At 34.2% G+C, this 16725-nt stretch overlaps 4 protein-coding genes and 1 pseudogene across 4 annotated transcripts; 2 read left to right on the top strand and 3 right to left on the bottom strand.

The window, feature by feature from the left end:
* Positions 1-430: 430 nt before the first annotated feature.
* LOC108852436 (probable polygalacturonase) lies at positions 431-2395 on the bottom strand. The gene is made up of 5 exons (XM_018625943.2): positions 2334-2395; positions 1877-2221; positions 1660-1780; positions 1322-1570; positions 431-1177 (listed from the first exon to the last, which is right to left on the bottom strand). The coding sequence occupies exons 1-5, from the start codon at positions 2364-2366 to the stop codon at positions 492-494; spliced, it is 1434 nt and encodes a 477-aa protein (XP_018481445.1). The 5' UTR covers positions 2367-2395; the 3' UTR covers positions 431-491.
* A 1985-nt stretch (positions 2396-4380) lies between these two features.
* Positions 4381-7591, bottom strand: LOC108848851 (uncharacterized). The gene is made up of 14 exons (XM_018622305.2): positions 7414-7591; positions 7275-7311; positions 7001-7207; positions 6786-6922; positions 6572-6721; positions 6393-6494; positions 6163-6327; positions 5959-6069; positions 5767-5864; positions 5530-5653; positions 5356-5445; positions 5221-5265; positions 4731-5051; positions 4381-4639 (listed from the first exon to the last, which is right to left on the bottom strand). The coding sequence occupies exons 1-14, from the start codon at positions 7456-7458 to the stop codon at positions 4613-4615; spliced, it is 1659 nt and encodes a 552-aa protein (XP_018477807.2). The 5' UTR covers positions 7459-7591; the 3' UTR covers positions 4381-4612.
* Positions 7592-8648: 1057 nt separating this feature from the next.
* On the bottom strand, positions 8649-10492 carry LOC108852023 (uncharacterized). The gene is made up of 7 exons (XM_018625508.2): positions 10187-10492; positions 9641-9765; positions 9521-9558; positions 9327-9437; positions 9096-9212; positions 8956-8997; positions 8649-8879 (listed from the first exon to the last, which is right to left on the bottom strand). The coding sequence occupies exons 1-7, from the start codon at positions 10463-10465 to the stop codon at positions 8806-8808; spliced, it is 786 nt and encodes a 261-aa protein (XP_018481010.1). The 5' UTR covers positions 10466-10492; the 3' UTR covers positions 8649-8805.
* Positions 10493-10970: 478 nt separating this feature from the next.
* Positions 10971-13072, top strand: LOC108850785 (ethylene-responsive transcription factor RAP2-3-like; annotated as a pseudogene).
* Positions 13073-14396: 1324 nt separating this feature from the next.
* Positions 14397-14937, top strand: LOC108852551 (uncharacterized). Its single transcript, XM_018626053.2, has one exon. It carries the CDS (start codon positions 14462-14464, stop codon positions 14762-14764), a length of 303 nt encoding a protein of 100 aa, XP_018481555.1. The 5' UTR covers positions 14397-14461; the 3' UTR covers positions 14765-14937.
* Positions 14938-16725: the final 1788 nt, after the last annotated feature.

Here is a 16725-nt window from a genome sequence, read left to right as displayed (position 1 = left end):
CATTTTAATTTACAAATATATATATATATAGTATACTATTAGTACATAGAAAAAAAATTAAAGTGAAAGAAAATATTTATAAGGTCACGGGTCAAGCTCTTGAAATAAACAAAAACAGCGCAAGATTATTTTTCTTTAACAAATTTATTTTAATAAACATTATAGTTCCAAATATGTTTATATATTTTATGTATATATAAATTTATTTTCTTTGTTTTAGAGGGATGTTAAGATTTTGAATTGGAAAAGTTATGACCCAATTTTATATTATTTTAATTAAGAAATTTAAAATTTATATCAGAATATTTTATTAAAATTATAATTTTAATTTTTATTGTAACTGAAAAGATTAAATTTCAATCTAAATTTGTATTTAAATATTACAAATACATCATTGAATATTTAAATAATAAATAAATAAACGGGCGGGTCAAAATCTAGTATATATTATATGATGATGAAATTAAAAAATATGATATCCGCAACATTCTCTAAGCAGAGCATTTGTTCAGGACAACAGATTCAATAGGAATCTTATCAACAGGAAAAGCACAGTCAATGGGAGATTTCTCCGGTAACAAGCTACACGGTTTTGGCGTCACCTTGCTCGAAATTCCGGAGATGGCCGTACAATTCCACAGCAACTTCTTGGGCTCAGCAGCCAAAGCAATGTTTATATTCGACATACATATCTTTGTGAAAGGATCGTTGGTGAACCCATCGAGCCTAGCGGGCTGCGTAACGTTATCCGCGGTCATGTCACGGTAATTAATATTTGTAATCTCGGGCATAGCCTTGGGGTCATAACCCGAAGCAGGGTGTTGGTTATAGGCACCACTCATCCAGAAAACGTATTTCATTGTCTTCATTGTGAACCTTCGAGCAAAGATATCTTTAACGTAACCTCCACGACCAACAGCTGTTTTGATTCGGATAGCGGATTGTGTCTGAAGCAACGTTATGTCTTCCATCCTAACGTCTTTGATTCCACCGGACATTTCACTTCCGAGTGCTATTCCAGCACTATCAGGAGATATGCATGTGAGTCTTCGGATAGAGAGCTGCTGAGTTGGCATTCCGACTTTGATACCGAACTGATCCCAACCGCTCTTGACGGCGATGCAATCGTCTCCGGAGACTACGAAACAGTCTTCGATCAACGTGTTGGTGCAAGAATCTGATAAAAGAGTACAGTCAACAGTGAAACAAAAGAGTATGAAAAACAAATAAAATTATGTTAAAATATTATAATATAGAAACGCAAACAACTAACTATTGATAAAACTTCGATATTGCTATGCAACGTGGGACATGTACGTACCAGGGTTGATTCCATCGGTGTTAGGAGAATCGATAGGAGCGAGAATGGTAACACCTTTAACGATGACGTTAGTGCAATACACTGGATGAATATTCCATGCAGGCGAATCGATGATCGTGATGTTCGAGATCTGAACGTCTTTAGAGAACATGATCTCTAGTGTGTAAGGCCTCGTGATATTCTTAAATCCACCACTTCTATACTTCACCCACCAGTATTTTCCTTGTCCGTTGATTGTTCCGTTGTTACCTTACCAGATGAATATTAAACAACACACATTATTCAAGATGCTAAACAATGATTCTTGGGACTGATATTTTTATTATATTATTGCTTACCGGTGATAACAACATCGGTTAGGTTTGTGCCAGAAATTAAACTAGCAAATGTTGGCCCAGCTGCATCTCTTCCTTGTCCATACGATGGCAATGGCGCAACCACTGGATATTCAGATTCATCCTAAGGAAAAAAAAATCTTATAAATGAATAATTTCTTGCACAATTTTTTATCAAAATTATAATGACTCTTTTCTAGAATGGAAATCATAGTCATACCTGAGAAGCAAGAATAGTTGCATCTTTCTGGATGAACAAAGTAAAATGGCTGGTCAGGTTGAAACTTCCGGTAAGCCATTTTCCCGGTGGAACAATGAGCTGCACTCCACCGTCGGCCGCCTTAGGAGCAAGCTTGGTAATGGCTTCCTTAAACGCTTTTGTGTTTGATGTTTTTCCATCACCCACGGCTCCAAATTCGGTTATAACTGCGCTATGTTTTCGACAATTAATCGCGTTATATTGAATATTTGCCTGCACCTTGTTGGCTAGACCTGGAGATGATTCCATCATCTGAAAACTGCTGATTGCTAAAACTACTACTATGACAAAACTTGTCCGAGTCATCTGTTGGAAAAAAAAAATCACGTCAGATTCTCTCTCGAATTTGATATCACTACAAAAAGGTTTAGAAGCATGACATTGTTAAAATAGCATTGAATAAATCAAGAGAAACCACCTTTAGAGTTGAAGGTTTTAGAGAGAACTCCATTTTATTTGACTATTGTTTTATTTATTTATTTTAGATATTTTCTAATTCTTCTTAGCACAGTAATTTATAGAAGACAGAAAATAGTAAATATAGAAAAAAACAAAAATCCTACTTCAATGCTTGACCTTAAATTAATCTCCCAGAATAGGCAGAGCTAAAAAAAGGAGCCTATTATCACATACCAATCCTTTTCACGTAAAACAATCTAATATTCCCGTTTTAGAAGAAAACAATCTAATATTCTCTATGTATATGAATAATTAATTTTAAAAGATATTTTCACGTAAATTAAGAGAAAACATCTTTTAGTCAATACTTTCAGTTTTTCATTTATTTAATTTTTATTTGTTTCTTAATAGAGTTATATCATTTATATATTATATTATATTAGTATTAATTTTAGTCGAGGTAAAAAACATTCATATCCCTAAGGTATACTTGTCACCTTTTAATGATTTTTTTAGTAATTTTCCCGTTTTATGTTCTTTTGGTCAAAAATGTTTTAAAATCGTTTGGGGAGATTTTTTATAAAATCTAAAACATCAATTTTAAGAAAAAACAACAAATATAAAATTTAGATTTTGAATGGTAACGTTTCTACTTGCATCACAACGCAACTAATAGTAATAAAAAACTTTACATATCCTATATGTTTTTGACTATTAGAATCGCATAGTAGTTATTCTGCAAGTGCTTTATTATATCTTGCAAGTTGTTTTGGTCTAATGATAAAGGACTCACGGCTGTGAGTACCGTCTTGGGTTCGAGTTTCTTTGGTCACCTGGACTGCTTTAAATAATAAGAATACGCGGAGTATCGTGAATCTCATGGATTAGTTTTTGGACCTAAAAAATCTTTAGAAAACCTATAGTTAAAAAAAAAGAATTAAGTTGGTTGACTAGAGTAACTTTAACTTAGAACATGTGCATTGGTTCATCACCAAAAAAGAGGTGATGGAAGCTGAGAGATGGATTTCTTATTGGAGAGACTCAAACACATGTTTAAGAGATTTACGAAACTAATAGTAATAAAAAACTTTTATTTCACATGCTAGTGTCCCAAATACGGAAACAAAATATCACACTATAAAAATGTACCACCTAGTACCATGGGGGTTTGTTAAACTAAGGTAATGACTGTAAAGCACTTCTAGAGTTAACAAGTTTGTCAATAAAAAAAAATTATTTATGTATTTTTCTCCAATTACTATTTAGATAGCGTAAAACATACACACAACTTTACTTTTTCATATATAAGGTCAACATATTTACTCTAGTTTCTTCTCTTTCCCATTATTATTTTCTCTCTTTTTGACCTAATTATTTTTCTCCCATTTACTATAGAATATCTAATAACACTCTAAATCAAAAAGATAATTGACTACAATTAGCTAGTATCATGAAGATAATTGACTACAATTAGCCAGTATTATGTTGACTATATTACTTTTATATTAATATAGTAAATATTTAACTAATTTTAACCTGTTGTTATTAATGTTTTAATACTAGTCTTGTTTGCTTAATCAAACTGAACAATTCGGTTGACCACTGTAGCTGTTTTTCATCCTCAAGAGCTTGGGAACAGCTGAGGGTTCATAAGGAAGGGAGGTGGGGGTAAAGTTACTTGGTTTGCCCAAGGTGTCCGTCCGTCGCTTTGCCTTTATAGCTTGGCTGGCTGTTCGGGATAGACTTGCAACATGTTCTCGAATACCAAATTGGGGTTTAACACATGCTTGCCTATCCTGTGCAGGACCGATTGAAAGCAAAGATCACTCGTTCTTTCCATGTTCCTACTTTTCTTTGCTTGCTCCTACTTTTATCATTTGGATGGCTGTTGAGGTGATCTTCTCTAAGCGGAGTCTGACCCTGATCTCTTAACCACTGTGCTTGGTGTTTCAGACATCGATCTATGCTCATATTCATATGATTCTTTCTGTATATAGCCTCATCATATTTAATATCAATTTTTATTTCACCAAAAAATCAAAAATCCAAAAAAAAAATCAAGAATAGATTCCGTTATCATAGCTTCCTTTATTTTCAAGTGTTTGCCACCTTAATGTTATGCAAACGAATGATCTAATAATTTGACACAAGAATCATTAGCAAAGGCAGGAACAGGAATCCGAGATCTAATTAGTAAACCCTTTTTGCTGTCCTCTGCCACTTGGAAAACCTAAAAGTTTCTTTCTTAATCGATTCTTCATCGATTTGCAACTCTTCATACAAGGCTGAAACTTATTCTCAGGTGTTGAAAAGGCTTGAAGCCACCTGAAAGAATTGGTTTGGTTTCGGTTAATCTAAAGTTGGCAAGTAGAATCCATCAATAACAACTCAAAATGTGGCTCTTGCTTTTGCATACCTTGACATGATGTGGCATGATCTTGATATCGTAAGGCACGTGAAGCCAAGCTTCGGGCCTGTAGAACATAAAGTTCTCAGGCTTGCTGGTGTAAACGTCTGCGTATTGGTGGATGTGATAAGAGAATGCTGATTCTTGACCAGTGTCTGTCACAAATGTAGCTCCGAACGATCTGTTGAACATTTGTTTCATCGCCTCTCGTGCTTTCTGTCTCGCCATGTTCAGCTCATCCAAGAGAGATTGGCATGCCTCACTTCTCTCATTGTTTGATACACTCGCATGAAATTTACCGAGCAGTTCTTGGATAATATTGAATTTTGCCTGAATTTAAGCAGAAGCATTGTCTTGTAAAAATAGGTAACCAATAGACATGTCTCTGCTTTTAAATATAAAACCTACGTTCTAACTTATACTGCATCTCAAGTAATTACTTGTGGTAGAAAGCTAATTCTGAAAGACAACAAAGAAGAAGAGAAAGCTAAGGATATACCTGCTCAAACCGGTAGCCATCTTCATTTTGTATCTGTATCTCGCGCTGATCCAACAAGTGTCAAGAGAGTTCAATGTTAAGATCTTTTAGAGAATACAATAAGCTAAAGGCTATCATCAAGTATGGTAAACTAACCTCAAGCTCGTGAATTATGGCAACAGTTCGCCAACCAGCCTTTGAAGGACCTCTCAAGTCACTAAATAAGTGATCTCCAAAATAAATAACCTATGAAGAGAACATGTTGTAGTCCTCTTTAAATGCATTCCGAAGCTTAAAATTGGAATAATATCACCTTGGTTTAAAGCCTACCTCGGGGCCACGCCACTTCGTGATTTGAAGGAACGATTTAAGGCAACCATGGTAGTATATTTTATCTGGGTGAAATGAATCCACTTTTGTAAACGCCAAAGTATCCCTCTCCGCATCATAGCAACTGTAAGGGCATTACATACAAGTGCTTAAACCGACAGGAACATAGCAAAAGCGTAGCTTCATAACATATCTTAGTTTCTGTGAGAGAGAATTCAGGAGTGAATAAACACAAACCGGAAAGGGTGCTCAGATGTGTAAAAGTCTGGTTTATTTGCTTTAGCAATCACAACATCGAAAAGGTCCCGCCATGAGTCTCTGAGGCCAAAAGATTCCTAATGAAAAACGGAGCACAAACATATAGAGATTATGATCCATTTTCAATTGAAAAAAAAACATTTGAAAGGCTAAATGAATAATGTGAATCACCTCCATCAGATAGCGCATTCCACCATCGACAAAATGGTAGGGAGAGTTGGTCATCAAAAAAAGCTTCTTCCCTTTATCTTTAAGGCTTCTCAGGAAACGTAGTAGCTGACCCTGAAAAGTAACTTGATGTTCAGAAAAATATCATTCAAAGCAAAAAAAAAATGTATTCTTAGCTGAAAAGCAGGTTTAAAGACATGCACTTGCGTTTTTAAGCAAGTATCTGGTAGGATCAGCAAGAATTCCTCTATGGACCAAACCACTTCTATGGACATGTTGAATAGCGCGATTCACATCATTGTAGATGTAAGATGCATCAAACTCAAGCTTGGCGTCAACAAAGTATTGCACCATGTCTGCAATAAGACATGCCTGAAAACAAAAAAAAATGCAATCAGAGATGAACACACCACAGCTCCTTAATGATGGAAACTGACCTCGCTGAAACAGAAGAAGTCCATCAATCCCACCAAAACTCTCGCCTGCTCACGACCCATGTGTCTTGTCCCGTACATATTCTCTAGCTCCTTCCTACTAAGCTGCAAAATGCAGAGGGATCATCAAATCCTTTCATCCCATTCAAAAAAAGGAAAAGAATTTGATTATAGCAAAATACCTTACGACGACCAAAGTAACACCCATCTGGCTCGATCGAACCAAAGAAGTCGAGTTTCATGAGACATCCTTTCTGTTTGTCATAGTAGAGTCCTCGGATGGGGAAAGTAGGATCGTACTTAAACTTCATACAACCCTCAGGATATCTGAACTGCAAGATTCAAGATTTCAATACTCTATAAAAGAAAAGAAAAGTTTTCATACAAGATTATCACCTCATTGACCATGTGCTGCTTGGCGAGATCGTAGATCAAACTCTGCAAGTCAGAGGAGTAATGCGCCAAGGTGTAGTCATAATCGAATCCGTAAACTTGTATGTTATCCAATCTGAGATTCTTGTTAACATATATCCCTAACCAAGTATGGATCAACTAATATCAATATTTGAGAATCAATAAAAAGATGTTGAGGTTAAGTCAATGTTCAACACCTTGAGGATTCATCTTAGGCATGCTGCTTAGGGCTTCGGGGATGTTGATGAACCTCTGTTTCGCCAGCTCGAACTCGTGACGGATCTTGGAGATGTCGTCGTCGTCTGATGAAGAAAATTCCGGGATTGCAACGGCGCATTTCTCAGCTAGGTTGGCTAGCGCCGGGTCCGTCGATTTGATGGTAGCGAGTCCTCGGAAACCAAACCCTGAGATTTCGAATGATCATTTAATTCACCTCGCGATCGAGAAAATGCGATTTGAAGAAGAACTCACCGTTTCGGATTTGATTATAAGAAGAGAATCTCCCTCTCTGCAACGACGAGGACGAGACTCGATCGTCATCAATTGGTTAGTGAATAGTAAATAGAAATGATGAGTGTTCGAGGAGGGAGAGAGAGGGAGAGAGATTTACAGTGAGCGATGCACCGAGAGGAAGAAGACGGCGAGATGATGTCATTACTCAGTCAGCTTATTTCTATCAAAGGAGGGTCTCTCTTTCCTTTTTTCCGTGAGAGAGAGAGTAGACTAGAGAACTTGGTTTCGAGAAGAAGGAGATGATGACGTCATCATGATATGGCAACGTAGATAATGGCGGTTAGGGTTTTTAACTTTTTATCTGATGAAAGTCGCACTGGGCCTTATGGGCTCTATTTTCTTCATCGTGGACCCAATTACTTATAACGTCTGCAGTAAGAAAGGCCTGACTAGAATTTACCATTTCTAGGAATTTGGATTCCGAGTGTTCGAAACTACGCTAGGCGCGAGTTGGGCGGCCGGTCCGTGCCTAGCGATTTGTCATTAACTCGGAGATTAATCGTAGTTTAATCGGGGAGTAATTTTAATTATTATTTTAAGTTTAAAATAATTATGTGTCTAGATATATAAAGATATGGGAGGAAACAATTAAAAGTAATATGGTCCGTTGGTTAATGTGCTTGTGTCAGTGTATCCGAAGTTGGGTTCGAAGCCCACTAGACACATTTTAAGTTATTTTTAAGCGATTTTTAAGTGAGTGGTATAACTGTAATTATGTCACCTTCTTGCTCGTGTTTTTTTTAGGGTTTACTGTAAATTTTTTTTCCGCCGTCAAGACAAACTTGTCAAAATCCAAACATTTTTTGAGCTTTTCTTGTTGTTTATGCATCAAACTCATAGATATACCTTTCAGAATGCGATTTGTACACTTAAAACTTCAAAAATAATGACTTTTTTAATCAATCCGATTTCTTGGCCGCGGAGGTTGAAATCGCCACGGTGAACCACCGCCGAGCGTTGCACCGCCGCTTAATCGAACTCCGCGGGCGCGTTTTAGAACCTATACCTCTTCGACTTTATATTTTCGGATCAGATTCAATTCAGAATTTCGATTGGATTCTGGTAAGTGGTAACTTGTTAAAGTTCCCTTCTAGATCTGAATACTGAGTTTAGTTTGAATCCAAAAGAATTTATTAAACCCAAAACTAAACAATGAAGATTTGGATTTCGAGTTCATTGTCCACCTCAACTCGACAAAAGCATAAGCGACACTACACCATTACACTAGATATTATATTCGGATATGTTCAGTTCTAAGTTTGGTTCTCTTCTCATGTATAATCCGAACCTGACAACATGGACTCCATTTGGGTTTCTCAGAGGAACCAAATGTAATCTGAACTGACTTATTGGGTCGGGTTGGATTCGGATTTCTACCTCAAAGAATGTAGACTACATAAGTATTGTAGATCCACAGTTCCACATCAAAATATCTTGAAATGATTTAAAGTTGAAAGGAAGAGAGTATTTTAGCTCAAGTGAGAACTAACTAATGTTGTGGCTTTCTTCTTCTTGAAGCAATCTCCAACGCCCAAGCTTTGCCTATATCTGTCTGGAACTTCCCTGTATTAGACAGCAACAAGTTTTCAAGCCTTCAACCATACATGTACTCTGGATAATGTATATGAACTACATTTACCTGCGGTTGATTCGAAAAACTCTTCTAGATCTTTACCTTGCTCTACACAAAACAAGCAGAGAAAAAAGAGTTTTAGTTTCTGAATATTGTCAAATTAGGAATCATCAAACCATTTTTTTTTCTTGAGGTCATTACATTACCTTGTTCATATTCCAAAGCTTGTAGTATCAACTCGAGCTTATCGAAATCTTTAACAACTTTGGCTTCTGGTGACGCGTTTGCTTCATATTCTCTCCATAGCTCAGCTATTTCTTCAGCTGCAATCACCATATATATACATTCTTATAAGCAGGCCGCAAGTGCTATACAAATGACTACAAGATCATTGGAAAATGTAAATGTAGTCTCAGAATGGGGGAAGAGAAGCCAACCTCTTTCTCCTCCACCCAAAAGCTTGCACATGTGTTCAAGTGCTTCACTTTCTCTTCGATTTTTCTCTTCTTTAGAGACCCCACAAGAAGGTGTAATGTCTCCTACAATGGCTGCCCAACAACAATCATACGAATTTGAGATATTATGACTGAGAAAAAAATGGTGACTATATCTATAAGTGGAAAGTAGTAACCTTCTGCAATGTCATGAACAATTGCCATTTTAATGCATCTGAAAGAAAGACAGCATGGAAAGCTCAAAAGAATAGTTTTTAAACTTGAAGATAGATAGAGAAGCAACCAAGAAAACTTACTTGTCTCTGTTTACACCAGGAATATCTGAAGCGATAAGCGCCATAAGACCCATCCGGTACATGTGATCAGCTATTGATTCTGGATTCTTAACATCTCTTTTACCCCATCCAGCTCTTGGAGTTGTCTATTTTCAACACAAAGAAGATGAAACTTCACATATAATCAAAGAGAACATCAAAGCTTTTACATAGCTTGAAATCTTTCATTTCACAAACCAACTACAGATTACAATACAATCCACCAACAAGAACATCAAAAGAGTATGCAGCCCTCACACAAGATTCATCATAGATTAAAACCAAAAGTAATCAAAACTATATACATGGATGCAGGAAACAAACTCAGGTAAGCTTCACAGAGATTTGAAACTAAGCAGCCATGCGTATACAAAAACTCAAAGATTCGTCTTAATACCAAATATCCACATAAGCATGCATGATCATACACTGATAATTGAAATCAATTCTATGAACGAGAGAAGACATCACTGAGACCACCGGATCTTAGTGGACAACAACAATAGGCGGATCATTCGGTTGCATTACCTTGAGGCGAGAGCAGAGGGAGAGGAAATCGATGGCGGACGAAGCGGAAGGAGTCGGAGGGACGGAGACGGAGCCATCTCCGCCGGTTAAAGGCTGAGAGAGTGGTGAATCGTTGGCCATGCAGTGAATCGCTCGATTCGGAGATGAAGCTGCTGCTGCGGCGGCGGAGGAGGAGTAGCAGAGACGGAGGTGGGGAGGAGTGAGGAGGGAGGGGAGGATAGAGAGTGGTTTTGCGCAGAAGAAGAAGACTCCTCCACGATGAATCATCACATTCCTCATTTTTTTGATTATCTTCTTTACGGTTTGGGGGAATCGTGTTTGTTTCAATAGTTCATCCTCTTGGCAGTTAATTTGGGCCTTGTATATATGAAGACCCAATAATATAACTGGGTCATGTAAACAGTTGTACATGTAAAAATCATACAATAAACACTGTAATTAAAAATTGTGTTAAAAAAAACACCGTATTAAAAATTTCTATAGTTTTAATTTAAGATATTTCAAAATATAACACAAATTGATAAAATGATAAAATAATAAATTATTAGAACATCCTATGTAAATATATGTTCCCATTAAAATTAATCATTTATATTTAGACACATTTTATATAAAAATAAACCAATCAATATATTGTTTATTTTATATTCACGATATAATTATTTTTATATTTTTAATACTTAACATATTTTGATGAGATTTAGTAAAATTATATCTAAAACTACATTAAGATTCTATGAAATATATTTTATATACATCAAATGATATAATAAAACTAATACAAATGTCGAATTTCAAAAACATAATCAGTATATATACACCAAAATCAAATATATTTTTATTTAGATAAAATTATATCTTAAAATATAAAGATCTAAAAATATTTTTGTAAACTAATAAAATAATCAACATTATTAATTTATAGAGTTTTTGCCGTATATAATTTATTTTCTTTTTACAGAAAAACACATAGTACTCTTCAGAAATATTATATGGACATGATGATAACTCTGAATCACTATTCTTATGCTCCATGGATGATGTAACAACATCTTCTCGAACCTATATATATATATATATACAGAAATAGATCTAAATGAAAATATGAGATTATTTAATTTTGAATATAATGATTCAGATAAGTTTGATTACACTTTTCATATCCAGATTGCTTATTTATTTGTACAAGTTTACAAGTTCAGAAAAAAAATAAAAAAGTTTACAGGTTCCATTCGAATCAATTGACAATCACAATTTTTAAATTTAGTATCCAGATTGGTTATTTGTTTTAAAGTTACTTGCAACATAAATTACTTTTGATAAAATATATATGGTCGATATATATTATTAAGAATATTTTGTGTCATTTTAATTATTTGATGAAAAGTAGATTTATATTAACATACTTTATCTGCTTTTATATTTTTTATTAATGGAGATAATATTTTAAATATTCTTGAAATATCATTTTATTGTTAAAACAAATATCTAAGTTATTTTTGTTTTCTGAAATCATGTTCATATTTTTGACACATCAAGTTTATATTGACACAAACACATTTATGTGTATATATATATATAATTTGGTAGCTTTTATGTGGTTTTAAACATTATAATAAAAATAATAATGTTAAAGTATTTAAAATTAAATAAATTAAAATATACACTATCTATAATATTTTAGTTTATTAAGAATATTATTAAAATTTAGCTTTTTAAAATTAGTGTCTAGTGAGAGAAAATATACGTTTTATTCCTTAAGTATTTGAAATCAGCAGTTTTAATATTCAACTATTGCTCGCACATAATTATTCTCCAACTAATAGTGGACTTACAGAAATTGAAAATGACAAATAGTCAACCATTAATTAGTTGTAGAATAATATCTATATTAATAAAATTGATATGAAACTCTCCACAGTCAGCCACGTCACCTCTCATATGCCCAAATCACGACACGTGTCGAGCAGAGAACACAGCTTCTTTCTTTTCTCTCTTTTCCACTCGCGCATCTTCACAGACGAAACATAAACTTCACAGACGAAACGTAAACGTCTCACAACTACTTTAATCCGGCATTAATTCTGAAATTTTCCTTTGAGTAATCAACCCCTTTCTTTAAAATTGCTATTTGCTTCTTCGTTTCCACTAAAACCGTCTGAATCTCCAACTCTAAATATCAGACCTTCTACCCATATTTGAAAACAAGTAATTTCCGATCTCAAAACGTCAAATAATTTAAATTAGAAATTCTTTTGCATGACTAACGATGATTAGAGATTCTTTAAAATAATTATTTAGTTACAATGGCTGTATGTAATTTTGCACCTTTAAACTATAGAAGTGGCGTTAAAAGCGGAGGCCGTGGAGAAAAAGAAGAATGAGCCACCTACGGAGAAAGGGAGGAGGAAGAACGTTTACGGAGGGATACGCAAGCGTCCATGGGGAAATGGGCGTCAGAGATACGAGATCCAGTAAAGGCACCAGAGTCTAGCTCGGGACGTTCAACACGGCGGAGGAAGCCGCCATGGCTTATGACGTGGCGGCTAAGCGTATCCGCGGCGAAAAAGCCAAGCTCAACTTCCCAGATCTCCTTCATCCTTCTCTGCTGACATCAGACGATCTGCCTCCGGCGAAAAAGCTCTGTGTACACTCTCAGAGCGAGTTGACTCACCCGAGTTCGCCGGTTGAGTTGCTTTGGGTTTGGGAGTGGTTACGAGTTTCAGAATCCGAGTTACGGGTTTGAGTCTGGTTATGATCTTTTGCAGCAGATATCGAGCTTGGAGTCTTTCCTTGAACTGGACGGTACCACGGCGGAGCAGCCAAGTCAGCTGGACGAGTCTAGATATGTGGATTATTGATGATGTTATCTCATCGTATGCATAACTAAAGTTAAAAGTAAAATAAATTAAAAGTCAAATAAAGTCTGTAATATATAGAACATATGCATGTAACCACTGTTACTTTCTAAGGCTTTACCGTCATGAAACGGCATGATGGTGATTATGTGTTGTGGTTTGGTAATGTGTAGAAATAAGGTTCGTGGTATTGTTATTTTGTTTTCATTTTATATTTAAGCTGAAGTTTAAATGTTTTACTTTCAGATTTTCATTAATGGAATTTAAGCTTCTCCTGATAGTGTAAGAAAATATATCCTATAAATCTAAGAAAATACGCTATAGCAAAAATTCTAATAAAATAGGAAAATCAATCCTATAAATCAATTGATATAGAAAAACATTGTTTGGTTAAACTCTACAAATAATTACTTTAAATTTATAATTGTAGCTTCAACATTCACATTTTCAATCTCTACAAAGTCTCATTCTTGAAATTTTAAAATTACAATCCAATTGGATAAACTCTAAAAACCGGAACAGTAAATTTGTAAAATTAAAATTAAATTCAAAACATTCAACAAAATAGATTAAAATATATAAACAACCAAATTTGAATTTTTATCCGAATTCCGGCGCGTAGCGCCGGCCAACCACTAGTTTTGTAATAAAACTGTCCATTTATAATAGCTGGGGATAAAATACTCATCTCTCCTGCGAACGATAAGCAAAATATATAGATATATCATATGTTCATGCTTTTGATTCAAGCACACGTTACAAATGAGATTGAGGAACTAGTTATTGACTTTTTCTTATATCAGTGATTGATTTCACAGAGTAAAATCCACTACCACACCTCCACTGATCGTTGTTAGTGGGACGGTAGCCGCAAATAAATTTCTATAAAATGATTACAATTCACACTAAACTTCACATGGGTCTATAGTTAATATGCACTAATAACCTGTTCCATTTAAGCGAATTATTGACATGATCACAATGCGTCCAATAAGTACGTACTATTAATTGCATGAAACGAGCAACTATTACCATACCAATAATATACATCGATTGAATGAAAGATTAGCGTGATAAAATTTCGTTCTCTTAAATTAACAATATAAGAGCATTTACACTAAATATTATATTTTTGAAGACACAAAAAATAAACCTTTAACCAAAAAATGTTCAAAATACGATTATTTTTTTATTTGTCTAATATTCGAATAATTATTCCTTGTGTGAGTGAACAAGTCAATGATTTAAGAATAGGACCGAAGCAAGTTGGTCTAACATTTGAACTTAGTGGCATCCACTTCAGCGCTCACTCCCTCACAAAGCTTCTATAAATACGCTAACACAATACCCTCTTCTATCCAACAAACCATAAAAAGAGACATAAACGATAATTCTTAACTAAATAGAATATTTCAAAATGGCTAGGCTCCATGGTATGATTCTTCTCAGTTTATTGGTTATTTCGGGTTTACTTATAATAACCGAGAGTCGGGTTGCAAGAAAGGACTTGGGGATTGGACTGGGTGTTGGGTTGGGAATTGGTCTTGGTGGTGGCTCAGGATCTGGTGCTGGGGCTGGGGCTGGTTCAGGCTCGCGGTCTAGTTCATCATCGAGCTCAAGCTCATCTTCGAGTTCAAGTTCTGGTGGTTCAGGTGGCTCGGCTGGATCGTCTGCTGGTTCTTTTGCCGGTTCTAGGGCTGGATCAGGATCTGGTAACTAAATCCAAAGTTATGTTTGTTTCCAAACAAAGAGGGAAACTGAATAAGTGAATGTAATATTTTTATTGTTTCCTATAATGATGGTTTGAAGTGTACGCTATAGTAGCTAAAATTGTGTGGATTGGATTATCCATGTTATATGTCTTTTTTAATAATGAAGAAAACTATTTTAATTCTCCGCCTTTTTCAAATTTATTCTTGAGTGTAGAATTAACTATCATTAGGTTTTAGTAAAAACAATCGTTAAAAACCCATTGCTTAAAATTTTAATATAAATCCCTCAAGTGAATAAATGGTCTGACAGTCGAACAAAATTTTTTAGTTAAAAAAAATAGAAAATATGTAAAAAATCAACAAATGAAATCAGTGGAAACAGTGTTGTCAAAATTAACTAATATCATCTTTTCAGTTTTTTAAATATAGGAAAATGTTCCAAAAATGACTTAAAATTGATTTTAAAGGTAAAAATATATCTCAACTTCAATCAAATATAAAATTAATCTAAAAGGCTAGTAAAATTACAATCATGCCTCTTATAACCAAAAAAAAACAGAATAGAGTTTTAAGAATATAACATGTGAAAGTTTTATGTGGTTTTGTAGGTTTTCTTTTTCATATAGTAAAAAATAAAAATAATTTATAAATTTTATAAAAAGACAATTTTACTAGAAAAAACTGAAGTCATGTAATTATAAACATTTGTAAATGATATAAATTAAGATCTAGTAAAATTGAATTATTTTCAACATAGATGAGTGAATGTAACAAGTCATGGTATTCTTTGGTTTATGATTTGGTAATATATGTTGTAGTATTATTTGTATGTTTAGGGTTAGGTTTTAGAAGCTTAACATTTTTTCTGGAAAAATTATAATTTAGCTGATATGTGTTTAGCTTTGTGTATAATAAATATTTTTAAGTTTACAAAGTGTTTGTTTCTATTTATTTAGTTATTTGTATTTACGGTTTATATTTAAGGTTTAGACGACTTCTAATAAATCTTCTGGTGAATAATATTTTATCAGTTAGAAGATTTTTAGGAAATCTTCTTGTGTTTTTTTACTAGAAGACTTCAAGTCTTCTAAGTTGAAAATATTGAAAACTTATAATTTCTATAAAATATTTTAGTTTCCCGCTAAACATATATATTAAGTTTCCCGAAAATATTTAATTTTTTGAAAAATACTTAATCAATGTATTTCATTTTTTATCATATTAAAATAATTTATAAATTTTATAAAAAAAATTATGAGAGAAAATTAAAATTATGTAATTTATAAATGATATAAATTAAGATCTAGTAAAATTGAATAATAGATTAAGCCACATGGTATTCTTTGTTTTAGAGTTTGGTAACATGTCATTTTTATTTTACGTAATTAATGATATGAGATCACACGTCTTAGAGTATCTCCAATGTAAAACTCTATTTTTCCTCCAAAATGGAGTAAAAGTGAATATGGAGTAAAATTGCTCCAATCCAACTCCATTTTTCACTCCATAATGGAATCATGAACAAACAAAAAATAGATTACTCCATTTATGGAGTAAACTTCAAAATGGAGTGAGATATGAAGTTGGGTTGGAGCATTTTTTACTCCATATTCACTTTTACTCCATTTTAGAGTAAAAAATGGAGTCGGGATGGAGATGCCCTTACTTCTCTATCAAGCAATAACAACTCGTTACGGGCAGGTATCATAAACCATCAATACGGCCTAGATAAACCATGATCCCACAAAAAGCCTTGCCGTTAATATATGCCAATTGCCACTTCATCATCGGTCAGACATATAATATCGCTATATATTAAACAAACGAAACAGCCCGAGCTAGCTAGAGAGATGTTTGGTTTTGATGAAATGGAATCTCAAATTCTCTTTCTCTATCTATCACTCCTCGTTCTCTCTCTAACCTTCTTCCTTCAGAATCTCAAGCCGAGAGGCTAGGCCGCTTCTTCCAG

This window comes from Raphanus sativus, chromosome 4 (genome assembly GCF_000801105.2).
Source record: "Raphanus sativus cultivar WK10039 chromosome 4, ASM80110v3, whole genome shotgun sequence".
Lineage (NCBI taxonomy): Eukaryota > Viridiplantae > Streptophyta > Magnoliopsida > Brassicales > Brassicaceae > Raphanus > Raphanus sativus.
The sequence above is the reverse complement of the archived record's forward strand: the minus strand, read 5'-3'. Positions and strand labels throughout refer to the sequence as shown.